We start from the raw sequence: 27,037 nt of genomic DNA, 5'->3' as shown, positions 1-27,037 counted from the left end.
CCAGAAAAATATTTTGAGCAATGGCCCAAGACCAGATATGGATGGTGTCTTGGCACAGGCAGTGAGATCCTGTTCCACCCTGCTTGTTCACGTTGTACATGGCTACTTGATTGTTTGTTTGATCTAGTACTACTTGATTGAGGAGACTATCCTGGAACATGGATAGGGTATTGCGACTTGCTTATAGTTCCAGGAGATTGGTATGAAGATATGTCTCCACAGAACTCCAAGATCCCTGGGTGTGGAGACCGTCTAAGTGAGTTCCCCATCCTAACATAGAAGCATCTGTTACAAAATCTTTTAATGAGGTTGTACTTGAAACAGGAGAGATTGGCTGAAGACATCCACCGCAGAAATAAGTCTCTGAGTTGAAATATCATGGACAAATCTGAGACAGAAGATCAATTGTGCTTGAGACCATTGGGTGGATAGTGCTCACCGAGGATGTCTGAGGTGAAGACAGGCAAAAGGAACCACATATACTCTGGATAGCATGTGACATGCAGTCAGGTAGCAACGAGAGACTTCCTGGCAGACCTGAAGTAGTGTGATGAGTCTCTGCTGTGGGAGGAAATCACATGTCTGGTTTGTGTCCAAGACAGCCCCAATAAACTCCAAAGTCTGAGTGGGCTCTAAGTGGGATTTAGGATAATTGATTGCAAATTCCAGGAGTTTAAGAAGGTGAATTGTTGCATTCAGAGTCTGCTGAGCCTGTTGGGGTGTGGAGGTTTTGACCAACCAGTTATCTATATAAGGAAAAATGTGGAAACTGTGAGTGAAGTATTGCTGCAACTACCACAAAGCACATAGTGAACACTCTGGGTACTGATGGCAAATGGGAGTTTCAAGTTCAAGTTTCAAGTTTATTAGATTTTAATATACCGACCATCAAGCAAATATCTGGACGGTTTACATTAAATTTAAAAAAGACAGATAAGAATAGGAACAATTGAAAAATTATTTAGTAATTTGAATAATATATAGTGAACATTAAAGACATTTACAAGACGGACTTGACAGTGAGGATAGAGGGAATGGATGGGTAAAGTTACATTGTAGGTAGAAAAAGGAGAAAGAGGGGTTGGGAGAAAAACAAGTTGGATGGGGATAAAATATATGAAATGTTTATAAAAGAGAGAAATTAAATAGAAGAGAAATTAAAAAGAGAGTAATTAAATAATAGAGAAGGCATCACGAAATAAAAATGTTTTTAAGTTTTTCTTAAATTTGTCAAGATGTTGTTCGTCTCGAAGTGGTTGTGGAAGAGAGTTCCACAATGTCGGGGCTGTTACCGCAAAATTTATTTTTCGTGTGTAATAAAACTCTTTTATAGACGGAATCAATAAGAGATTTTGATTTGAAGATCTCAAAGTTCGAGTAGCGCGCTGAGGAATGAGAAGTTTGTGAAGATATAGTGGCAGGTGAGAAGATTTTATTTTAAATGACAAAAGGATAATTTTGTAAGTGATTCGATGCATCACGGGTAGCCAGTGAGCTTCTTTCAGAGCTGGCGTAACATGATCATATTTACCTAGGTTATAGATGAGTTTTATTGCGGTGTTTTGTATAAGTTGAAGACGTCGAATTTCTTTTTGTGGGAGGCCATTGAGTAGGGAATTACAGTAATCCAAGTGAGAGATAATTAAAGAATGGACAAGAATTTTGATAGATTCGGTTTCTAAAATTGAGGTCAATGAACGAATTATGTGTAGTTTAAAGAAACACGTTTTAACTACCGAACTAATATGGTCATGGAATGATAGATCTTTATCAATGATAACTCCTAAGATTTTTATTTTTGTCTCCATTTGAATTGGGATTGATTTAATAGAAATTTTTTCTGGGAGAAATTCAGAATTTTTGGTTGAAAATAGAAGACCACGAGATTTATCTATGTTGAGAGAAAGTTTATTAGAATGAAGCCAATCGTTTATGGAGTCCAGTTTATTGTTTATATCTTTTATGTCGGACGTATTGGAAATATTGATTGGGTGAAGGAGTTGTATGTCGTCTGCATAGGCAAAGATCGTGAATCCGATAGATTGTGCTAAAGTTAAGAGTGGAGATAGAAAGATATTAAATAGTAATGGGGAGAGACAGGAACCTTGCGGGATCCCATACGTTAATGATATAGGTGGAGAGGTTTCATTCCTGGCAAAGACTTTAAAGCTGCGTTCTTGAAGGTAAGATGAAAACCAAGATAGTGCCGTTCCTGTGATACCGCACTCTTTAAGTCTATTTAGGAGAAGCGAATGGTCAATGGTGTCAAAGGCTGCAGATAGGTCAAGTGAGATAAGAAGGACAGATTTTTGGTGGTCAAGATAGTAGTGTAGAGTTGAAATAAGGCCTAGAAGAGACAGTTCAGTTGAATGTGATGGCAGGGATGTAAAGCGAAAGTTTTTTCAATGAATTCTGACAATTGTGTGTGTATGATTTTTTCCGTTAGTTTAGATATTAAAGGAAGATTTGCAATTGGACGGTAGTTTGCTGGGAGGGAAGGATCTAGATTGTGATGTTTAATTTTTGGAAAAACAAGAGCAGTTTTCCATGTCAAAGGGACAGAACAGTTGAAAAATGATTTAGATATCATTTCCCAGAGATATGGACCAAAGAAAGAGAATAATTTTTTGAGAAGAAGAGGGATACTTTCCAGGGGAGTGTTAGAGGTATTGAGAGATTGCAATATTAGTAGTAAATTTGCTAATGAGGGCATTGTAAATGTAGAAAAAGTACTGAATGATAGAGTGGAAGAATCATTGGTGATATGGGAGGAAGAAGGGGATGGAGGTGTTCCGAAATGATATTCTTAATTTTATTGTCAAAGAAGTTTATTAGTTCAATTGCGGAGGGAGTAGTAATTGGGGGTAGTTTTTTGGTAGAATATTTTGACAGAGATTGAGCGAGATTGAAAAGTGTTGAAGAATTGCGGGTGGAGATAATAAGTTTGGCAAAATATTCCTTTTTAGCTTGTTGAATAGCTTTTTTATAGTAAGAGGATTTTTCTCTGTATAGCATTAGGAAATTGGGAAGGTTGGTCTTTCGCCATTTATGCTCTATGGAGCGAAGTTGTCTGCGTAAAAGAGTAAGATTTTCGTTGTACCAGGGTTGTTTTTTATGGGTTAGGTTTGAAGTAAATTTCTTTTTTTCTTGTTGGGATGTCAGGGAGTCTAGTAAGGATTTTGTGGAAGTATACCAGAGGGAAGTTTGTTCGTCAAGAGGAAGAGAAGAAAAGTCTGTGAGGTTTAGATTGAAATGGTTCTGGATAGATGTAAGAGTGATTTTATTAGTATTACGGGTTGTGGATGCATCTTTTTTGTTTTGTTTTTGGACAATTCCTGAGGGTGAAGGGAAATCTAATTGCCAATTAATAAGTAGGTGATCCGACCAGGGTATAGAATGGGATTGGAAATTTTGAAATAAATAGGAAGTAGATGTGGGACAGAAAATCTTGTACTGGAAGTAGCGTGTTTCCAGACAAAAGCAGATATTTTCCATGAGCTAGGAGAATAGAAATGTGTGTATGCTTCTTTAAGATTTAGAGCGCATAGCCAGTCGTTCTTTTCTAAAAGAGGCAAAGGGTTTTTAGAGACAGCATCTGAACCTTCTCCTTCACCAGGTACTTGAGTTCTCAGAGGTCTAGAATTGGATGGATTCCTCCAGTTTTCTTCAGGAAAAGGAAGTACCTTGAATAGAATTCCTTGCCCTTTACTTGCAGCAGAACTTTTTCTAATGCGTTGAGCTGCAGGAGGGCTCTCAGATGGAAGCTGAAACAAGACTCTCTTGGAGGGTGGTTTGGAGGTTTCTTCTGCAGATGAAAGGCAGATGAAGTAGTTTCTTCACCACATGAAGGGCCCAGTGATCTGATTTGATGAGAGTCCAGTGCTGTTGGTAATGGATGAGCCTGTTGGGAGAGTCTAAGGCGAGGGCTGAGATATACTGGCTAAGCTCTCTAGGAGGAAGTCAAAACGACTGCTGCTGCTTAGGTTGAGTAGGTGCAGAAGTTTTTTGCTGTCTGTTGTCTCGGGCATCTTTAGGCAGATGTTCGCATAGATGCAGGAGGCCAATAATATTTATTTTAGGAATAGTATGAAGAATGCCTGTAGGAGCTTGAAAAATGCTTAGGATGCTGAGATTGTTGAGCTTTTGAGGAGGACAGAGTGGTCATACAGTATTGTCTTTTGATCTTTTGAGTCACCTCCTCTATATGATCTCCAAACAAGTCATCACCCTACAGGGTATGTTAGAAAGACTATCTTGAACACTGGCATCCAGATCTGAGATTCTGAGCCAAGCCAGTCTGTGCATAGCGATGGACCCCACCAAGGTGCGAAAAGCTACATCAAAGGTATCATATTTAGAATGGGCCATATATTTCCTGGTTTCTAGGAGGTCATGCTTGAGATGCCAATAAGCTGAGATAAGCTGAGAGGCTATGAACTTGTCATAAGCGGACATCCTCTGGATAAGTGACTTCATGTAAAAGGACATATAGAAGGTGTGATTTAGTACTTTGCTTATGAGCATGAAGCCCTGGAAGATTCTGTGACCAAACTTATCTAGCATACTGCCTCTCTGGATGGGGGAGCACAAGCGTAGGTTCTAGAGCTGTGTGCTTTCTTTAAAAAGGATTCCACTGCTAGTGACTGATGTGGCAGCTGTGGTTTGTCATATCTAGGGGCAGACAAGCTTGTAAAGGGAATCCAACCTCTTTGGAGTTACTGGTATACAAATGGGGATCCCAGTTTTTTTTTGTTTTTTTTAACAAAGCCTCCTTAATGAGGTTGTGGGGAGGAACCTTCAGGCAGTGCTTGAGCAACTCCTTGTAGTTGAGTGCCTTTCTGAACTCTGCAGTAGGTTGTTTTAGACTCAATTTTAATAGGAAGATCCTGCCCCATTTGCCTGATAAACTTGGTAAAGGACAGACTGGCAAGGGGTAGAGTCTGATCAGGCAATGAAGCTGAATCTGAAAGACTGCCATCTTAAAAATCATCATACTTGCTAGAAATATGAAGAAACAAGTCAGAATCACCGCCCTCTTCATATTACCCCATAGATCTGGAATGGTGGCAGGAGCAATGAGAGGAGAGTCTAGCAGGATTTCTAGGAGCAGAGCTACGACCTCAGGGGGAGCATCGATGTGTATACTGTGAAAGCCGTCGAGAGGAGTGTTGAGAGTCAGGCAATGATGATGCACATAGAGACACAAGTTATAGGTGCATGACATCAACACCTTCATTAAGCGTACATAACACAAGTACAGGAGAAGTCTGAGAGCAGCAGTCTGCAGTATCTTGCTTAGCTTGCTTGGACCTGGTCAAGGTTAGGGGTGTGTTGACAGGATTTAGCACAGCGTGTGACTACAGTAGCCCGGCTAGCCCATTCCACAGCAGCATTTTCAGATGATCTTTTAGAGCAGGGGCCACAGCAGTGGTAGATGGTACATATTGTGCCTGTTTCTGGAACTGGAGTGCCTGTGTGGTTGGCAGCATAGAATGCACTTGCTGCTGAGAAGTTAGTACTTATGCAAAAGGCAGCACAAACTGCGCTTGCTGCAGTGAAGAATGTGTATGTGCAGAGACATCAGTCTGTTGTTTTTTTGATGGTTGTCATGCAGCAGCATTGGAGGGGGATCAGTGCTTGTGCTTCTTAGCTTTCTTATGCAGTTCCCCGGGTGGCAGCAGCACCGAAGTAGCTGAGGTATAGCCGGATGTTGAAGTCAACATCCCTGGAGTAGGACTGTGAAGAGGACCCTCAGCGTCAGAGTTGGCCATTCTCAATGCCACTTCAAAATCAAACTGAAAATTTTAAAGTTATTGGGAGGTTAGCGACCCTGAGAAAAAAACACCAACATGAGGTTCCTCAACGAGGATTGGGAGGCTAGTAGGCTGAGGTCTAAAAGCACTCTTTTCAGTAATACTGGCAATTAAAATAAAGTGAAAGAAAATTTAATACAGGAAGGCACAAACATACGCAAATAATACACGCAGAAAATAAGCACATATAAAATATGTTAAAAACGCATATTATACACGCTGAAAGGCATTTGAAGAGAAAACCAAAATATGGCTTCTCCGCTTCGCAGAAAACATGAGCTGGCAGTGGGTGGGAAGGAACCCATGCATGCGCAGAATAAGCAGTCTTTTGATTTCTTAAAGTGATAGTTCACTTTAGATGGTTCATGCCGGGTTCTGTGGAGAATATGTGAGAATATGTTTACTACTTGTCTTAGGATAATACATTGTCCAACCAGAGAAACACTTTCCCTTGGTTAGACTAAACTACCGTATTTTCACGCAAATAACGTGCACCCGTATAAAACGCGCACACGGGTATAGCGCGCAGAAATCACGATGATATGTACAAAAACTTTGGTATACCGCGCTCACGGGTATACCGCGCATGCTGCCCGACGCTCCTTTCGCCCGCCCTGACTTTCCGTGCGCTGTCCCGACTCTCCGTTCACCCCCCCTTACTTCCGTGCACTGTCCCCCCTTGAAGGTCTGTCCCCATCCTGAAAGCCTGATGCCCCCCCCCGACGTCCGATACATCCCTCCCCCCGAAGGACCGCCGACTCCCCAACAATATCGGGCCAGGAGGGAGCCCAAATCCTCCTGGCCACGGCGACCCCCTAACCCCACCCCGCACTACATTACGGGCAGGAGGGATCCCAGGCCCTCCTGCCCTCGATGCAAACCCCCCTCCCCCCAAGAACCTCCGACCGCCCCCCCAGCCGACCCGCGACCCCCCTGGCGACCCCCACGACCCCCCCACCCCCCTTCCCCGTACCTTTGGTAGTTGGGCCAGAAGGGAGCCCAAACCCTCCTGGCCACGGCGACCCCCTAACCCCACCCCGCACTACATTACGGGCAGGAGGGATCCCAGGCCCTCCTGCCCTCGACGCAAACCCCCCTTCCCCCCAATGACCGCCCCCCCCAAGAACCTCCGACCGCCCCCCCAGCCGACCCGCGACCCCCCTGGCGACCCCCACGACCCCCCCACCCCCCCTTCCCCGTACCTTTGGTAGTTGGCCGGACAGACGGGAGCCAAACCCGCCTGTCCGGCAGGCAGCCAACGAAGGAATGAGGCCGGATTGGCCCATCCATCCTAAAGCTCCGCCTACTGGTGGGGCCTAAGGCGCGTGGGCCAATCAGAATAGGCCCTGGAGCCTTAGGTCCCACCTGGGGGCGCGGCCTGAGGCACATGGTCGGGTTGGGCCCATGTGCCTCAGGCCGCGCCCCCAGGTGGGACCTAAGGCTCCAGGGCCTATTCTGATTGGCCCACGCGCCTTAGGCCCCACCAGTAGGCGGAGCTTTAGGGTGGATGGGCCAATCCGGCCTCATTCCTTCGTTGGCTGCCTGCCGGATAGGCGGGTTTGGCTCCCGTCTGTCCGGCCAACTACCAAAGGTACGGGGAAGGGGGGTAGGGGGGTCGTGGGGGTCGCCAGGGGGGTCGCGGGTCGGCTGGGGGGGCGGTCGGAGGTTCTTGGGGGGGGGCGGTCGTTGGGGGGGAGGGGGGTTTGCGTCGAGGGCAGGAGGGCCTGGGATCCCTCCTGCCCGTAATGTAGTGCGGGGTGGGGTTAGGGGGTCGCCGTGGCCAGGAGGGTTTGGGCTCCCTTCTGGCCCGATATTGTCGGGAAGTCGGCGGTCCTTCGGGGTGGGGGTGCGAGTGGTCCTGCCGGGGGGGGGATGTATCGGACGTCGGGGAGTCGGCCGAGCAAGAGGGCTTGGGCTCCCTCTTGCTCCGATCGTGGGTGCGGGTGGGAGCGCGTGCGAGCGGTCGTTCGGGGTGGGGGTGCAAGCGGTCCTGCTGGGGGGGTGAATCGGGCGTCGGGCGGGGTGGGAACTATGTTTTAAAACTTTTGTATACCGCGCTCACGCATATAACGCGCGAGGGGTATGCGCGGTAGGTAAAAACGCATATAACGCACGCGTTATATGCGTGAAAATACGGTAAACTAAACTAAACCTTAAGTTTGTATACCGCATCATCTCCACAGAAGTAGAGCTGGACACGGTTTACAGGAATTACTAAAGAAAGGAACTCCAATGGGAAGAAGAAGGGCTTGGTAAAAAGGAAAGAAAGAGGGAATTAAGTAAAGTGGAGAGGGAGGGAGTGGTTACATTTTAGAGAAAAGCCAAGTTTTCAAATGTTTTCTGAAGCGTTGGAGGGATAATATGTTATCTTGACTTTTACCTAATAAATCATTATTATACCTAATACTGCACATTGTGAAGCATAATATCAAGTGATAAAAAACTGTGAGATTATTAATAGGCTTAAAAACTAATACACAAATGGAACTCTCTCAACCCAAGGAAGTCATTTACTTTGTGCTAATTTCATTGATGCACATTATATGCCACAGGGCTCACTGCATAAAGCAAGTCTTGCGATAAATAATGCATATTAACAGTATTAGCCTATATAACATTGAAAAATGACAAAAAATAGTTCATCAGAGTGCAACACTTCAATAATCATGCAATAAACATCAGAGTCTAGCATCAAAAGAAGAAATAATTAACGCACACTTTACTTTCATAACATAATATGCTAATATGTGACCATCATGTACCTTTAATCATATTACTACTGATTCCATTCTCTGTTCTCTCCATAATAAGTGGGTTCACAGTGATAGGTAATGTTGTACCACTGAATGTGAGTTTACAAATAAATAAGCAAAGATTCTTCGGTTGAGTATCAAGAAAACATGCTTGTTAACGGGTCTTGTTTAAAGCAAATAGTGTAAAGCATTCCATTTATATAGGAAAATATAAAATGTTTGATCAACACTTATTCCTACACAATAAGATTTTTCTGTAGATCAAAAATCGGGAACAATTCAAAATTTTTAAATCAGGTCATTTTTTCAGGTTTCAGGTTTAGGTTTATTTAAAAATTTGATATACCACCTTATCAAAATTCAAAGCGGTTTTACATAATATATAAACAAAGAATAAAGAGGGCATAAGTTAAAAACAAACTACAATTATTATTACAGATGATCAAACGCACAGACAAACATTAACATACCGATACAAAATGGAAAAGGGCAGAAATACATTTGTATAATGAAAAAGAGAGGGAGAAGGATCAAAACAAAAGGGAGGGGAACAAAAAATAAATAGTCTGGTACTTTGTAAAATAGGTTAAAATAATTAAAAAATGGCAAGGAACAAATTTCCATTGCAGTCCTTAGAAGGACTGTTATATTCTAAATGCGTCTTTAAAAAGAAAAGCCTTCAAGTTACTTTTAAATTTATCAAGTGATGAAATTTCTCTTATATAATTTGGTATTGAGTTCCAGATGGTAGGGGCCGTAACAGAAAAGATATTACTGCGCATAGTATTAATGTGTCTTAAAGAGGGAATGGATATCAGGTTTTGATTAGATGAACGTAATATACGATGGGGTATGTGGGAGAATAGTAATCTGTTGATGAAATCAGGTTGGCTGGAAGTTATAGTCTTAAGTGTCTGTAACATTATTTTATAGGAAATTCGGTGATCTATGGGAAGCCAATGGGCGTTGATCAAAAGTGGTGTGACAAACAAATTTTCAAGCTTTTGAAATAATTTTAATGGCAGTATTTTGAATAATTTGAAGACGTTTTATTTCTTTCTTAGTGATGCCTTTATATAATGCATTGCTGTAGTCTAAATAAGAAATGACAAGCGAATGGATAAGAATATTTAAAGAAGATTGATCTAATAAAGTGGCAAGTGATCTAATCATTCGGAGGCGGTAGAAACATTTCTTGACTACTGAACTTATTTGTTCATGGAACGAGAGTTTTCCATCAAAGATAACACCAAGAAGTTTAATAGAAGTAACTATCTGAACGGGAACTGATTTTATTATAATAGGGTAGGAAAAGGAGAAACCATCTTTAACTCTTTGAACCTAGGAATAGCCTTACTGGGTTAGACCAATGGTCCATCTAGCCCGGTATCCTGTCTTCACAGTCCAGGTCACAAGTACCTAGCAAAAACCCAAATAGCATAAACATTTCATGCTACCGATTCAGGGCAAGAAGTGGCTTCCCCTATGTCTATCTCAATAGTAGACTATGGACTTTTGCATTCCAGAGCTTAACTATTCCGAGTGAAAAAATATTTCCTCCTATTAGTTATAATAGATGAACTGTCGAGTTGATGGCATGCTGAGACCTTGATCAACCAGTTGTCAAGATAAGGAAACACGTGAAACACCCCATGAGCGAAGGATTACAGCTATAACTAGCAGGCATTTTGTGAACACTCTCAGTGCTGACGCCAGGTCAAAGGGTAAGACACTGTACTGGAAGTGGCGAGAACCCACTTCAAAGTGAAGATATTTCCTGTGAGTAGATAAAATTGGAATGTGGGTGTATGCTTCTTTGAGGTCTAGAGAGCAGAACCAATTGTTCTTCTCCAATAGTGATAACAGAGTTCCCAGAGAGATCGTGCAAAACTTCTCTTTCACTAAGTATTTGTTGAGAGTGCAGAGGTCCAGTACTGGGCAGAGACCTCTAGCCTTTTTTGATATCAGGAAATACTTGGAGTAGAACCCTCGGCTCTTCTCCTATTGAGGAACTTGTTCTATTGCACTGAGCCGAAGGAGGATTAAGAGTTCTTGGTGAAGGAGGGTCTTCTGGAGGGAGCTGAGGTTTTCATAGCCCTGTGTCACTACCTGGCACAACTACTGGTCCAATGTTATGAGAGTCTAGCCTTGGTGGAAGTGATTAAGCCTGCCCCTTATCAGAAGATCCAAAGGCAGGTTGAGGGAAGTGTTGGCAAAGCCCTCTTGAAGGGAATCAAAAGGATGATTGTTGTTTGGACTGATTTTGAGACTATGACTTCTGTTGTCTCTGTTATCTAGGATGTCTCTGGTTATTAGAACGTGCAGACAAAGAAGGCTGGTTGTAAAGATAAAGATAGATAAGTTCCTGCTGAACCAGAACGTATGCAGGTAAAGCTAGCCTCAGTTAGGGCGCTGGTCTTTGACCTAAGGGCCGCCGCAAGAGCAGACTGCTGGGCACGACGGACCACTGGTCTGACCTAACAGAGGCAATTCTTATGTTCTTAAGACTGAGATGCTTGCGACATCTGAGCCTTAAATAAGGTTGTCATACATCATTGTGTTTCTTGATTTTGTCTGCAGCTGCTTTGATGAGGTCACCAAAGAGGTCATCACCTTTACAAGATGTTCCTGCACTGAAGTCACCAGACCAGAAATTCTGAGCCAAACTATTTTACGCATTGCCATAGTCAATGCAGAAGTTATGGAGGATATGTCAAATGCATCAAAAGTGGCTCTAGCCATGTACTTCCTGGTTACCAGCAATTTCTTAATCAGATGTTGAAAGGATTTTAGCTGGCCTGAAAGGTGCTGTTCAAAATCTTCCAACTGCTTAATTAAAGGCTTCAAATAGATGGACATGTAGAAATAATAGTCCATTAGTAAGCACAGATGCCTGGAATACATGTCTACCAAACTTATCCAGGTTTCTGGCCTCTCTCCCTGGTGAAGTGTTGGTGTATGAGCAAGAGCTAATAGCATGTTTTAGGGCAGGCTCCACTACCAAGGACTGATGTTGTAGCTGAGATTTATCAAAAACAGGTTAAGTCAGTATTCTATAGAGAGAGTACAGTTTACAGGGAGCCCAGTTTTTAATAAGAGCATCTTCCTTGACTATGTGAAGTGGAACTTTGATATACTCTTTAGATATTTCTCACAGTCAAAGAGTTCTATTAATTCTGCATAAGGCACCTCCTCAGACTCCATCTTAATAGGGAGAACTGACTCGTTTGGTGCATAAAACTTGTGAAAGAGTAGCTTTCAGGTAGAGATCTGCGACACAAAAAAGGTGAAGAAGGATCAGATGGTATACCACAAGATTTATCTACAGAGAATTCAGGAAGGTTATCACTAAAATGTGCCACAGATGAGATGGGCCCCAAAGTTATGGGCTGGTTCATGAACTGGTTGAGTGGAAGGTGACAGAGGGTAGTGGTCAATGGAGATCACTCTAAGGAAAGGGATGTTACCAGCGGGGTGTCTCAAGGTTCTGTTCTTAGGTCTGTTTTTTTTTAACATTTTTATAAACAATATAGCTGAAGGGCTGTCGAGTAAGATTTGCCTCTTTGTGGATGGTACTAAAATCTGCAACAGAGTAAACACCCAGGATGGTTTGAATAACATGAAGAAAGACCTAAAAGAAAGACCTAGCAAAGCTTGAAGAATGGCCTGAAATTTGGTAGCTAAAATTTAATGCTAAGAAATGCAAAAACCCAAGGGAACAGTACAGTTTGGGGGGTGAAGAACTTATTTTCATGACAGAAGAGCAGGACTTAGGTGTGATTGTATGTGATGATCTTAAGGTGGCCAAACAGGTTGAAAAGGTGACTACAAAAGCTAGAAAGATGCTAGGTTGCATAGGGAGAAGTACGGCCAGTAGGAAGAAGAAGGTATTGATGCCCCTGTATAAGTCTTTGGTGAGATTTCATTTAGAATATTGTGTACAATTCTGGAGACCACACCTTTAAAAAGATATAAAAAGGATGGAGTCAGTCCAGAGGAAGGCTACTATGCTTTAAACCCGCAGGTTAAAACCACGTGCTCGCACTGCGGGGAAGGGCATGCGAGTTGGGTGCTAAACAGGGCAGGAGATCAGCTGGAAAGTCGTGAGCTGAATAGGGCAGGAGATCGTGGCTGAATAGGGCAGGAGATCAGCTGTAAAGTTGGGGGCTGAGCAGGGCAGGAGATCAGTGGGAAAATCGGAGGCTGAGCAGGGCAGGAGATCAGTTGGAAAGTTGGGAGCTGAGAGCAGGTCGTGGCAGAGAGCAGGAGAGCTGGTGGAGGCAGAGAGAGAGTCGGGGAGGCAGACAGCAGGATGCAGCAGAGAGCGGGTTTATTTCAGGGCTGCAGGGCTGGCAGGACAGTCAGAAAGGAGGTGAGCGACTGGTCCCCAGCAGTCACTTCTTGTTGATCGGCCAGCCCAGTCAGTGTTCAAGATTTTTGTTTTGTGAATCACGTCCCTGCCTACTTTGCATGCCGTTTCCCTCATTTGCATGCATGGATCGGTACACAGGTTAGTGAATCAGGTCGGAGGGAAATCGGGTCGTACAGGGCTCGCATACCGATTGGTACACGATCGTTTTGCTTAGTGAATCTAACCCTTAATTCCTCCACCATCCTAACTTCACTTGATCCCACTTTAGATTCTCCAAAAAGCTGAGGCACCGACTGCATGTTACAACTTATATTCCACAGAAATAGCTCAAGAAAAAGAGAAACTGTAGAGCAAGCCTGGTCTCTATTCAAGGGCACAGTGCAAGAAGCACAACATATGTACATCCCCAGATTTAGAAAAGGGTGCAAAAAAATCCGAACAAAAGACCCCGCATGGATAAACAATGAGGTGAAGAAAGCGATAGGAGACAAGAAAAAATTCATTCCGGAAATGGAAAAAGGACCAAACTGGGGAAAACTGGAAGGAACACAGAAAACGCCAAAGAGAATGTCATCAAGTGGTTAGGAGAGCGAAAAGACAATACGAAGAGAGGCTGGCCAGGGAGGCAAAAAACTTCAAATCGTTCTTCAGATATGTTAAGGGGAAGCAACCGGCGAGGGAGGAAGTAGGACCGTTGGATGATGGAGACAAAAAAGGAGTGATAAAGGAGCAAAAAGAGGTAGCCAACAGGTTAAACAAATTCTTCTCGTCAGTCTTCACAAGCGAGGACACATCCACTGTACCAGAACCTGACGTGATCTTCCATGGTGATCAAGAAGAAAAACTGTCAACAATAGAGGTGAGCCATGAGGATGTCCTCCAACAGATAGATAGATTGAAAAGCGACAAATCACCAGGCCCGAACGGAATCCACCCTAGGGTACTAAAAGAACTAAGAAATGAGATAGCGGGAATACTCCAACGAGTTTGCAACCTATCCTTGAAAATTGGGGAGATCCCGGAGGACTGGAAGATAGCAAATGTTACACCTATCTTTAAAAAGGGGTCAAGAGGAGACCTGGGAAACTACATGCCGGTAAGTTTGACATCGGTTCCGGGCAAGATGGTAGAAGCACTGATAAAGGACAGCATCTGTGAGCACATCGAAAAACATGGGCTGATGAAAGCGAGCCTTCTGCAAGGGAAGATCGTGCCAAACAAATTTACTGCACTTCTTTGAGGGGGTGAACAGCCAGTTGGACAAAAGGGAACCCGTAGACATCATTTACCTCGACTTCCAAAAGGCCTTTGACAAGTGAGTTTCCCCATAAGAAGGGAAATTCGGATGATTCGTTCCACACCCCAAAAACAGACACCCTCCCCCACGCCCCTGAGGCCACTGGTGCTGCTTGCTTCCACACCACCCCACCCTGGGAACCAGCTTCTCTCCCCCCATGGTCCACCCCCAAACCCTTACCTCCAGCAACACCTGGCAAGATACGAAGAAGCAGTGCAGAGGAAGAGAGGGTGTGTGCGCGCGCAGCGCATTGTGATTCTCCCCATCTCTTACAGACTAATGGCCGCACTTGAGCTCGGGCACACAGCGTTCTCTCGACACCTCGGCAGCAGGATAAGCCAGATGGAGGACAGGACTCTTCAGGCAGGACTTACCACTGATGCTCTATGCTGGGCTGCTGTGGGGCCTTGAGCATCTGCGCATGCTCAAGGACTTCTGTCTTCCAGCCTTTCCGAGAATCTCATGAGAATCTCAGAGAGAGTGGAAGCCAGAAGGCCTTGAGCATGTGCAGATGCTCAAAGCCCCGCAGCAGCCCAGCATAGAACATTGCGGCAGGCTCTTTCAGTACTGGTATGTGGGATGGTGTGGAAGTGAGCAGTGTCGATGTCCGCTGGAGGTAAGGGTTTGGAGGTGGGCTGCAGGGGGAGAGAAGCCAGTTCCCAGGGTGGGGTAGTGTGACATGCTCGCTTATCGAGTCAACGCTTGGTTTGCAAGTTAAAGTTTGCTCGAGTGTTTGTAAAACACTCGCAAACCGCGTTACTCGCAAACCGAGGTTTGACTGTATATATATTGAACTATGTCCACTGTACAGATTAAGCTAAGATGAGCACACTAAACTAACTAAACTAAACTAAACCTTAAGTTTGTATACCGCATCATCTCCACGGAAGTAGAGCTCGACACGGTTTACAGGAATTACTAAAGAAAGGAACTCCAATGGGAGGAAGGAGGGCTTGGTAAAAAGGAAGGAAGGATGGGGACTAAGTAGAGTGGAGAGGGAGGGAGTGGTTACATTTTAGAGAAAAGCAAAGTTTTCAAATGTTTTCTGAAACGTTGGAGTGAGGGCGAACTTCGAAGAGGGGCAGATAAGCTGTTCCATAGCTCGGTGATCCTGAAGAGGAGGGATGTTCCAAGTCTTCCTGTATGGGAGATGCCCTTCAAAGAGGGGAATGACAGTATGAGTTTTTGAGTGGATCTGGTGGAGTTAGGATTCAGGGAGAGCCAAGATAGTGGAAACAGGGGAGGAAGGATGCCGTGTTTTACTGTATCATAAGTAAAACAAATTAACCGTCTTTGACTGTATACTCTGTATGTTAACCTGTAACCCGTTCTGAGCTCGATGGGGAGAACGGGATAGAAAACAAAAACAAATAAATGGGCTTCATAGCATGATTACACACACCAAGAAATTTGTTCCCTCCAACAGCTTGGGCCTGCGCTTGCACTGAGAGGAAACAGATCAGAAGAAAGGTAGGGGCAATACACAGAGGTATGGAGTTTCCTTGAGCATAGGAACAGAACACTCATTTATGATTCCTGTAGTTTCAGAGGGAGGGTAGTGGCGCCTCTGGATCTGAATTCATCCCAGAAATGCCATTATTGGAAACTCAGGAAAGTGATGAACAGATATTTGAGAAAAATTATATTTTGATATGGAAATCTTTCAAAACAAAGAGAAAAGGCAAAAGCTTGTAGATGAAAGTTATGCGTTTTTAGACAGCAGTAAGTCTATCTAGGAAACTGAAGCTCTAAGGACAGAAAATCGGAAATTAAAAAATGCGAATGCAAGGCTTCGTTATGAAACAAAAAGACTGGGCACTAAAGAAAGAAGAATATGAAATGAGATTGAGAGATTATCAAATGAGCTATCAAGTTGTATCAACGTTACCAATTTCTGGCACCCGGAAGTAGAACGAATGAAAAAAACCAGAACATGGTGGCTTTTCAAACAACCAGACAAATCAAATCAATCAAAGTGTTGGTGTTCCCTGTGGAAAGATCCAGAGGGAATCAAAAAGCACTGAAACGGATAACGTCCTTGAGCTACAGAAAAGGAATGCTGCCACACAGACATGTGAAGATGACATAAGATATCCAAGAACAAAATCCTCTAAGATTGAAAGTTTCTGTCAAATGGCTACATTTGTAATTCAGTTTTATAAACTTGACTGGGCCTCTCTTCTGCCAATTCCAGAGAAGTAACTGAAGTCAGTCAGGATAAGGACAGATGGATAAGGTTTTCCTTTTCTCGTTCAAAAAAGTGAAGTGAGAATAAATAAAAGTATTGAACTAGAAAATTCTTCAAGTTATTCTAAGCAACTAAAAAAAAGATTTTGCATGAGATATGTAATAGCAAATACTGAATAAAGGTAGAGGATTGTGGCAGCTAAAAAAAAAAAAGATGATTCCTGTAGCCTGGACTGGCCTTACCAATTGTGGGGCCCTATGCTGACCAGTTTAGGGGTCTCCCTCCTCCTAGTGATCCAGAAGCAGGAAGTTACATCAGAATGGGATAGGATGCAGAAGAGAACAGGTTCTAGAGATGGCAGCAGATGGCCTATGCAAATTACTGGCCACTGTCTTCTCTTTATGCGCCCTCTTCCTATTTCCTAAGGTTAAGAGCATGGTATTTACCAAAAATTATTTATGGAGGCTGTTATTTGTAGATCATCATACCATGGTTTCTTATACCCCACAAATTTCTACAAGGATTCATTGGGACTTACAATAAGAAGTCAGAGGTTCCAGCCTAATTACAAGGGGTGAATCATCATTTGTGAGGAAAATTGATATCCATTAGAACCAGAGCGCCAAAACTGGGAGTGTCCCCTGAAGAAGGCATACTTCAGCTGAAACATGGATACTTGTTGGGACCACTACTTTGAATAAAGACTGATCATTGGTTGAAAAGACACCTCCCTTGCCTTTATTTCCTAGACTGTCAGATCTCAAGGCGAGGTGCTCTTCTGTCTGCCTGTCTATGCAAATCACTGCCACTACCCAGAGCCCTCTACAGAGAGATGCCTGTATTAAGATAGGGCGGGGCTTCCGAAACAGAGGGACATGTCTAGAAAATAGAAAAAGCTGCAGTGATTACAAGAAAGTTCTATTCCCATACTGTTGTTTTCACTGCTTATAGGGCGATGGAAGAGTGGATAAATGCATATAATTAAGTGGACTTATTCTCAAAAGTTCCTGGCCCATGGGTGTAAACTAGTTAGTCTATATGCAACAATCAGCCTCTCTCATTTTTGAAATTCTAGACTAACATGATTAATTTGCTGAGTTTTCGTAGGAAATAATGCCAAATTACATTACATTACATTAATGACTTCTATTCCGCCAGTACCTTGCAGTTCTAGGCGGATTACAAAAGAAACAGCTAGACATTTCCAGGAGAATTATAAGAAGATTGTTTTTTGTTTTTTTGTTTAATTCTTTATTCATTTTGAAAACTTACAGCAAGCGTACAGGAATATATCATTAATAACAACAATAACACTTGTAATTCTCATATAATTCTAAAAACATAAAAATTATATCCCGTCCCGGTCCCACCCACCTTCTTTCAAATATTATAATCAATTATATCATAAATATAATATAAACATATAATTTAGTGAAATTTCCAGAAAAACTCCCCCCCAACCCCCCTATGTGTACATATATTCATCCAAGGAAAATGATGTTTACTCATTACAATATCGTTCCAATGGCCCCCAGATCTTTATAAAATTATTTTAGTTCCTTTTCTATATTGCAATTGCTCTTTCCATCTGAAAAATATGGCATACCGAATTCCACCAAAATGTATAAATAAGATTAGTATAATTTTTCCAGTTATTGGTGATATGCTAAATAGCAACCCCAGTCAAGATTAATAATAGTTTGTTATTATGTGCTGATATTTGACTTTTTTTCCTCATAGACATTCCAAACAGAATAGTATCATAGGATAATGCAACATGATTTTCTAATAGACAATTTATTTGAGTCCAAATTGAATTCCAAAATAATCTTATACAGGGACAATGGTAAATTAAATGATCAAGTGTCCCCGCTTCCAGATTACAATGCCAGCATTTATTAGACTTAGAGCTATCTAACTTTTGTAAATGAACAGGGGTCCAAAACACTCTATGCAACAAAAAGAACCAAGTTTGCCTCATAGATGCTGATACTGTACATCTCATTCTCCAAGACCAAATTCGTGGCCATGGAGATGCAGAAATTTGTTGCTTAATCTCAATAATCCAAATGTCTCTAGAAGATTGGAGAATTACAATTTAGGGTTTAGGATACAGAAAAGATGACTGGGCAATTCCAGTAAATATACAATTTGGGAAGCAGTTGACATGCTTGAGGCTTTGAAGAGAAAGAGTAACTGGAGATGAGCAGAGGCTTGGGGGGGAATTACACAGAGGGGAAAACCAGGGTTAGAGTTAAGACATCTGGATAAATTTTTTGAACAGCAGGGTTTTGATTTTTTTTTGGAAAGATTTGAAGTCGCTCGTTGTTATCAGCAAGTTGGAGATAGTATGGTCAAGTTTCGCTGCTGTCCTAGAACAGTGTTTCTTAACTTCTACAAGCCAAGTACCCCCTAAGCCAAGGATCTCAAAGTCCCTCCTTGAGGGCCGCAATCCAGTCGGGTTTTCAGGATTTCCCCAATGAATATGCATTGAAAGCAGTGCATACACATAGATCTCATGCATATTCACTGGGGAAATCCTGAAAACTCGACTGGATTGCAGCCCTCAAGGAGGGACTTTGAGACCCCTGCCCTAAGCCTAACAAATACCAACCGAGTACCCCTGTCTCAAACCTGCCCAAGCTCCGCCTATGACTCCTCCCCCATAATAATAGTATTAATTGTAATGCAACTTCTTTCATTTACTTTTCATTTACACACAATATAATCCTATCCTCTATAATAAAACCCTAAGCGCGCATGCGCACTTAGGAGGTTGTGATTCCTGCCGCCGTGATGTGTGCCTCCATACTGAATTTGATTGGAGGCGCATGGGGTGGCTTGAGCGGTGGTGGTGGTTTGACTCCTGTGCTGCCGCTGCTGGGACACCTCTTCTCACCCCCGGACCAGCAAACGCAGCAGTCGCGGGGCATTTGCTAGGCCGGCCTACTTCGATAATGTGAGGTGGGCTAGCCTAGCAAAGCCCCAAGGCTGCCCGGACTAGCGGATGCTAGACAGGGGGAGCAGGGAAAGGAGAAGGCCTACTGCTGGACAGGGGGATCAGGTAAGAGGTGCTGCCGGACAGGGGGAGGTAAAAGGAAGGGAGAAGGCTTACAGCTGGACAGGGGGAGCAGGTAAGAGGTGCTGCTGGACAGTGGAGAGGTCAAATGAAGGGAGAAGGGGTGCTGCTGGATAGGGGGAGCAGGGAAAGGGTGCTGCTGGACAAGGGGGAGATAAAAGGAAGGGAGAAGGCCTACTGCTGGACAGGGGGAGCAAGCAAGGGGTGGTGGTGGACAGCCGAGGAAAGAGAGAGACAAAAAGAAAGAAAGAAAGAAAGAAAGACAGACAGCGGCCAAGGAGAGAGAGAGAGAAAGAAAGACAGACACACACATCTATTCTAGCACCCGTTAATGTAACGGGCTTAAAGACTAGTTAATACATAATGGTAACCACAAAATTTAAAAAAAACCACAAAGCAGAGAAAATGTTAGTCATCATTTATATTCATTTTTTTATTTTTTCAAGGAGGTCAAGGCAGATAACTTTAAAATATGCAATGTCACCTCAGTAACAACAATAGAAAAATAGACATATATAGTGCAAAATATAGACAGCAGATATAAATTCTCAAAACTGACACATTTCGATCACTAAATTGAAAATAAAACCATTTTCTACCTTTGTTGGCTGGTGATTTCATAAGTCTCTGGTTACACTTCCTTCCAACATTTCTTTCTTTCTGCCTCCTGCATGCTTTCTCTCCTCTAGACCTCATTCCATTCCCCAACCAACATCTCTGTCCCTCCACGAGTCCAACTTGTCTTCCTCTCTCCTCCACCCTTATTGGCACCCTTATAAGTCTCCCTCTCTCTGTCTTGCGAGATCCAGACATTTCTCCAATCCCCCTCTACTGTCACATCCAACATTTCTCACTCTCTCATCTCTGCCCACCAGACACATGCCCATTTCTCCTTCTATCACTTCTCTCCATCACAATGCCACATCTCTCCCTCCATCACTATGTTCAACATTCCTCCCCCATGCATCCCTTTCAATCTGCCCCTCTGTTCCCTCTCCACCACCATATCCAACATTTCTCCCTCTCATCCTATTCTCCATGCATCTCTACCTCACTCCTCTCTCTATGCCCAATTTTCCTTTCTTCATTTCCCCATCTCTCACTCAGACACTCATGCCCAATAATTCTCCCTTTCTATTCCCTCCTTCCTATGTCCCATGTTAGTGCCCCCTTCCTTCTGTATCGAGTTTGTGCCCCCTCCGTGCCTTCCAGCCTTTGTCCCAAAACTAAGTTGTAAGCCGGGGATCCCTGCCTGCCCCCGCTGAAGCCACTGCCGGGGATACCTCCCTCCATGCCTGAACATCCCCCCACCCTGAAGCTGACCCAGTTACTTGTTGGAGCTGTACTTGCTCCCTTATCCCCCAGCGAACTCAGTGCAGGGATCGGCGCAAGAAGCGATTCACACGCTGCACGTGGCTGGCCCACAAGTCTTCATCTCTGACATCAGAGAGCAGGTTTCTGGATCAGCTACTTACGTGCAGTATGTGTGGTGCGTCCCTGCATAGATTTTGCTGGAGGCGGAGAGAGCGAGTGCAGCTCCATCAAGTAACTGGGTCGACTTCGGGTGGGGGGCAGGCAGGCAGGGAGGGAGGGATCCCTGGCAGCAGCTTCAGCGGGGGGAGGGGATCCCTGGTGGCAGCAGCTTCTTTTTTTATTTTTTTAATTCTTTATTTATAATGGCAGCAGCTTCTACTGACGGGCAGGGAATATCCTCTGCAGTGGCCAGGCTGCGTACCCCTCAGGGTACACGTACCACATGTTGAGAAACACTGTCCTAGAAGAGTAGAAATGTAAACTTCAAGAAAACAAGCTCAGTTTATTCCTTATGGTATAGTGCTGCCTAATCATTTTAAAATACTGCTATTATCCTGCCCTCTTCAAGATCTCATCAGTAAGTTATACAACACACCTTTTTCGCCATTTAGTTGTGCTGGAGAGGAATTGCGTGGAGAGGCATCCATTGTACTACTCTGTGAAATTAAAAAGAGAAAATAAATCACAACCATGTACAGCTTAATAAGAAAAACACCTAAAATACAGTATCATATGTTTTATACTAGAGAATAATATAATAAACACAACACTAATGGGGATTGCCCAATAGATCATGATTGCTGTTTTGTACTGTGAAAGGAGGAAGATGAAGAGTAATGGACTGATTTTTGATTTTGAGTTCACTTTTTTAAAGCAGTTTATTGGCAGTTAAACATTGAAACTATTCCTGTGGTGATTAGACATGAACCTTTCTAAGTAAAATTCTGCACATAATGAAAAACTTAACCATTTAAGAAATCTGACATTTTGATTTGTATATTTTTAAGTTATTCGTTTTTAAATCTCATTTATTATATTATTCAGAGATTAGTAGTTTCTTTTCTTTTTGAAATCCATGTTAAACCTTTGGGAGTTGAGTGATGTCTTGGCGGAACCGCTATCCGCACTCTTCAATCTCTCCCTTAGTACAGGTAACGTCCCGATGGACTGGAAGACGGCTAACGTCATTCCACTCCACAAAAAAGGCTCCAGCAAATTACAGACCAGTGAGCCTCACATCAATAGTGAGCAAACTAATGGAAACCCTAATCAAATGCCAATTGGACAGGATCATGGACGAGGAGAATCTACAGGATCCCCGCCAACATGGATTTACTAAGGGGAGATCCTGCCAATCCAACCTGATCAGCTTCTTTGACTGGGTGACGAAGAAGCTGGATGCTGGTGAGTCCCTGGACATCGTCTACCTGGATTTCAGCAAAGCATTTGACAGTGTACCACACCGTAGGTTGCTGAGCAAGATGAGTTCTTTAGGATTGGGAAACACATTGACCAAATGGGTTGGGAACTGGCTTGGAGGTAGGCTCCAGAGGGTAGTGGTGAATGGCACCCCCTCCGAAATGTCAGAGGTGATAAGTGGAGTGCCACAGGGCTCCGTCCTTGGCCCGATCTTGTTCAACATCTATATAAGAGACTTGACAGAAGGGCTCCGAGGTAGAATAACATTATTCGCCGATGATGACAAACTAAGCAATGTAGTGAGCAAAAGCACAACAGACAAAAATTCAATGGCAGACGATATGATGCATGACCTACTTCTACTGGAGCGCTGGTCTAGGTCCTGGCAACTCAGTTTCAATGCCAAAAAATGCAAAGTCATGCACCTGGGGAGCCGAAATCCATGCAAGGTTTACACCCTAAATGGCGAGATCCTGACAAGAACTGAAGCGGAAAGAGACTTAGGGATGATTGTCAGGGAAGACATGAAATCTGCAAACCAAGTGGAGCAAGCTTCATCCAAAGCAAGGCAAATCATAGGCTGCATACGCAGGAGTTTCGTCAGCCGCAAACCGGAAGTCATTATGCCACTGTATAGATCCATGGTGAGACCGCACCTGGAGTACTGTGTGCAATTCTGGAGGCCGCATTACTGCAAGGATGTGCTGAGACTGGAATCGGTCCAGAGAATGGCCACCAGGATGGTCTCGGGACTCAAGGAGCTCCCATACGAGAAGCGGTTAGGGAAGTTGCAGCTCTACTCACTCGAGGAACGTAGAGAGAGGGGAGATATGATCGAGACATTCAAGTATCTCACGGGCCGCATCGAGGTGGAAGAGGATATCTTCTTTTTCAAGGGTCCCGTGACAACAAGGGGGCATCTGTGGAAAATCAGGGGCGGGAAACTGCACGGTGACACTAGGAAGTTCTTCTTCACTGAAAGGGTAGTTGATCGCTGGAATAGTCTTCCAATTCAGGTTATTGAGGCCAGCAGCGTGCCAGATTTTAAGGCCAGATGGGATAGACATGTGGGATCTATCCGCAAAGATAAATAGGGAGGGTCATTAGAGTGGGCAGACTTGATGGGCCGTGGCCCTTATCTGCCATCTATTTCTATGTTTCTAAGTAGTGGAAAAGAAGTTCAGACTAGTATTTGCATTTGGCAAGTAACAAAAGTGTTGTTGAAGAACTTATGGCCTATTTTACAAAGGTGCACTAGCGGCTGCGCTGTGCTAAAGGCCCCGAAGCCCATAGAGATTTAAAAGGCTTCGGGGCTGTTGCCGTGCAGCAGCCGCTAGCGCAGCTTTGTAAAAGAGGCCATTAGAATTACTGCTGACAGCAGCAATGTAACCACACAGCCCAAAGTGAAAAGAAGGTCAAAGCTCCATCACAGATGTCAAAATACAATGCATGAGAATAGAGGTCTGGTGATTAAGTGCCAGTGTTGTACAAAGCCTTGTGAAAAACTTAATTTTCTAACTCCAATTGAGGTGATAGTTGTAGATAAGACCCAGGGTAGTTAATAACAAACTCTACCAGTGTAAGCCTTCATGAACACCCGCTGAGCTATTCCAAGGCCATAAGGCATTTTGTGATGTGCTAAATATAAAGATATCCGTTGTGAATCAACTGTCTCTCTAAATCAGTGTTTCTCAACTCCTTCAAGACAAGTACCCACCAAGTCTAATAAATATCAACCGAGTACCCCCTGATCAAACTCTACCCTAGACCATACCCCCATAATAGTAGCACTAACTGTAATGCAATTTCTTCCATTCATTTTTCATATATATAATATAATCTTATTAATAATACATAATGGCAACTACAAAATTAAACTACACAAAGCCCATTGTACGCAGATAAAATTTTAATTATCATTTATATTCTGTTTTTTTCAAAGAGGTCAAGGTAGATTTTAAAATATTCAATGTCACCTCAGTAACTGCTACAGAAAAATAGACAAATAGAATGCAAAATATAGACAGCACATATAAATTTTCAAAACTGACATATTTCGATCACTAAATTGAAAATAAAATCATTTTCCCTACCTTTGTTTGGTGATTTTATTTTTCTAATCATCCTTTCCCAGTCTCTGGTTGTACTTTCTGTCTGTGCTCTTAACTGTGTTTCCAAGGCCTTCTTATCCATTTGCTGTTTTTTTTTCTCTCATTCTTCATTTTCTGCCATACATCCATCTTTCAAAATAGAATAAAACACAAAAGACATCCCTCTCATCAATACTGGGCAAGTTTCTCAAATAATATCATCATATAACATTTAAAGGCTTTTAAATATTTAAATGTGCTCATAAGCTCTTCAGCAAGGTGCCACAGCAGCGGTACAATGTCACTGGAAAGGTGCTTGAATCTTAATCATAACACATTGCATGGAGCAAGGATTCTCGCTTCTACTAGAGTGGCAAATGTTATGGCTCTACAAAAGCTGTTTAACAATAGACCACTTATCTGAAAAGGTCAGTTCACGGTTCCAACACAGTCTGTGTTTCGCTACGCTACATCAGGAAGCCGGAAGGATAAGCTTTTTTATATTGATTTTATTTGCAGTGTGCAGTGCCTTAGTCCTTTGGTCTACACACTTGATGTTGAAAAAACATCAACATCAAGTGTGTAGACCAAAGGACTCAGGTACTACACACTGCAAATAAAATCAATATAAAAAGCTTATCCTTCCGGCTTCCTGATGTAGCGTAGCGAAACACAGACTGTGTTGGAGCCGTGAACTGACCTTTTCAGATAAGTGGTCTATTGTTAAACAGCTTTTGTAGAGCCATAACATTTGCCACTCCAGTAGAAGTGAGAATTCTTGCAACATGCAATGTGTTATGATTAAAATTCAAGCACCTTTCCAGGACATTGTACCGCTGCTGTGGCACCTTGCTGAAGAGCTTATGAGCACATTTAAACATTTAAAAGCCTTTAATATGTTATATGATGATATTATTTGAGAAACTTGCCCAATATTGATGAGAGGGGGTCTTTTGTGTTTTGTTCTATTTTGAAAATATTGACCCCTCAAGTGGATGGTAATTTAAAATCCCCGGTCTGTTTGGATCATACATCCATCTTTGGCATTAACTTTTATCATTCAAATGTTTTCCATTTTTCTGCTTTCAACTCAAAACCTCCTTTTCCATGTCTTACCTTCACTTCCTATCTCTCTCCTCTCCCATGGTCTGACATCTCTCTCCTTCCTTCTCCCAATCCAGTCTCTCTCTCTGCCGCTCCACTGCCCTCCCACAGTACCATAGCACCTCTCTTTTTCCCTTCTCTCACCCCCAGTCCAACCACATCTCTCCCTCTCCCCCATCACACATGTCCTGCAGCACCTCTCTCTCTCACCTTCTCCACCACCCAGGTCCAGCAGCACCTCCCTCTTCCCCTCCAGGTCCAGCAGCAAATCTTTCTTCCCTTCCCCAGAACCAACAACACCTATCCCTTCTCTTCCCGCCCCCTCAGGTCCAGCACAGTACCCCTCCCTTCTCCTCCCTAGGTCCAGCAGCACCTCTCCCTTCCCTTTCCCTCCACTCCAGGTCCAGCAGCAGCTCACTGTGTGCATTTACTTCCTTGCACAACTTCCAGCGGCATTAGCAATTCCATCAAGCAGTCTTAGGGCCTTTGCTAAGTTGAACGTGCCTCTGAAGAAAGAGGAAATTACATCTTCAAAGGCGGACCTGGCCTAACAAAGGCCTTGAGTTTGCTGATGGAATTTCTAATGCTACTGGCAGCTGTAGTAGATAAACAGTAAGGGACTACGTAACTCTATTATCCATAGTGAGTTGTTTTATTTATTTAATTCAATTCTCACATAATATCTTAACAGCTCAATGTGGGTAACATATTACAAGAATCTGGCAATATCCAGGAAGAGAACATACATTAAAAAATAGTCAACTTCATTTCATGCTTGAGTACCTGAATGTAAACCACTTAGATCAGGCCTGCACAACTCAAAAATGAACTGGGGCTGAAACAAAGTAGGAAAATGTAGCGAGGGCCGCAGGTAATGGCCATGGCTTGAATCACCCAGAAGTGCTCAGACGTTGCCATGATGATATCATGACATCATAGTGTTGAGATCTGTGCATGCGCAGAGGCCTTCCAGATGGGCCCTGAGACACCAGTAGGGGGTGCCCGCAGGGAAGAGGGTACTGGAGGCAGCTGATTGCCTAGAGCAGTGTGTCTCAATTACTTCAAGCTAAGTATCCCCCAACCACAGACCTCCAAGCTTCGCCCTAAACCCACCCAAGTTCTGCCCCAGATACTGCCCCCTTTACTAATTGTAATGCAATTTTTTCCTTTCATTTTTCATATACACACAATACACACAGCAGATATAAATTCCCAAAACTGACACATTTCAATCACTAAATTGAAAATAAAATAATTTTTTCTACCTTTCTTGGCTGGTGCTTTAATTAGTTGTTGGTTGGACTTCCTTCTGACTGTGCATCCAACATTTCTTTCACAATTCCGCCCCATCCCCTTTGGGTCCAGGTCTCTATCTCTATTCCCTCTGCTTATCCTCCACAGATCCAGTGTCAGTTCTCCTTTGTACCAGGTCTCCCTCTCTTTCCCTCCTCTATTATGATTTTGCATCTCTCTGTTCTTCCTCAGGGTCTCTCCCCATCTGTTTGCACCTCCCATAGTTGAGTATCTGCCTCCTGTCTTTCCCCTTTGGTCCAGGCCTCTCTCTCTGTCTTTCTTCTGCTTACAACATCACACCTCCTACTCCCATGT

At 43.3% G+C, this 27,037-nt stretch overlaps 1 protein-coding gene across 8 annotated transcripts in view; it reads right to left on the bottom strand.

Annotated features, from left to right (window-relative positions):
• Window positions 1-27,037, bottom strand: part of PIKFYVE (phosphoinositide kinase, FYVE-type zinc finger containing) — a 936,520-nt gene that overhangs the window by 172,012 nt on the left and 737,471 nt on the right. For all 8 annotated transcript variants that reach the window (XM_033947121.1, XM_033947126.1, XM_033947127.1 and 5 more), the window contains one exon: window positions 21,412-21,472. In XM_033947121.1, coding sequence (XP_033803012.1) covers window positions 21,412-21,472 — 61 coding nt within the window. The remainder of the gene's footprint in view (window positions 1-21,411; window positions 21,473-27,037) is intronic.

The sequence above is a fragment of the Geotrypetes seraphini genome, chromosome 5, assembly GCF_902459505.1.
Source record: "Geotrypetes seraphini chromosome 5, aGeoSer1.1, whole genome shotgun sequence".
Classification (NCBI taxonomy): Eukaryota; Metazoa; Chordata; class Amphibia; order Gymnophiona; family Dermophiidae; genus Geotrypetes; species Geotrypetes seraphini.
Note: the sequence above shows the minus strand (reverse complement) of the source record. Positions and strands in the feature narration are given on the sequence as shown.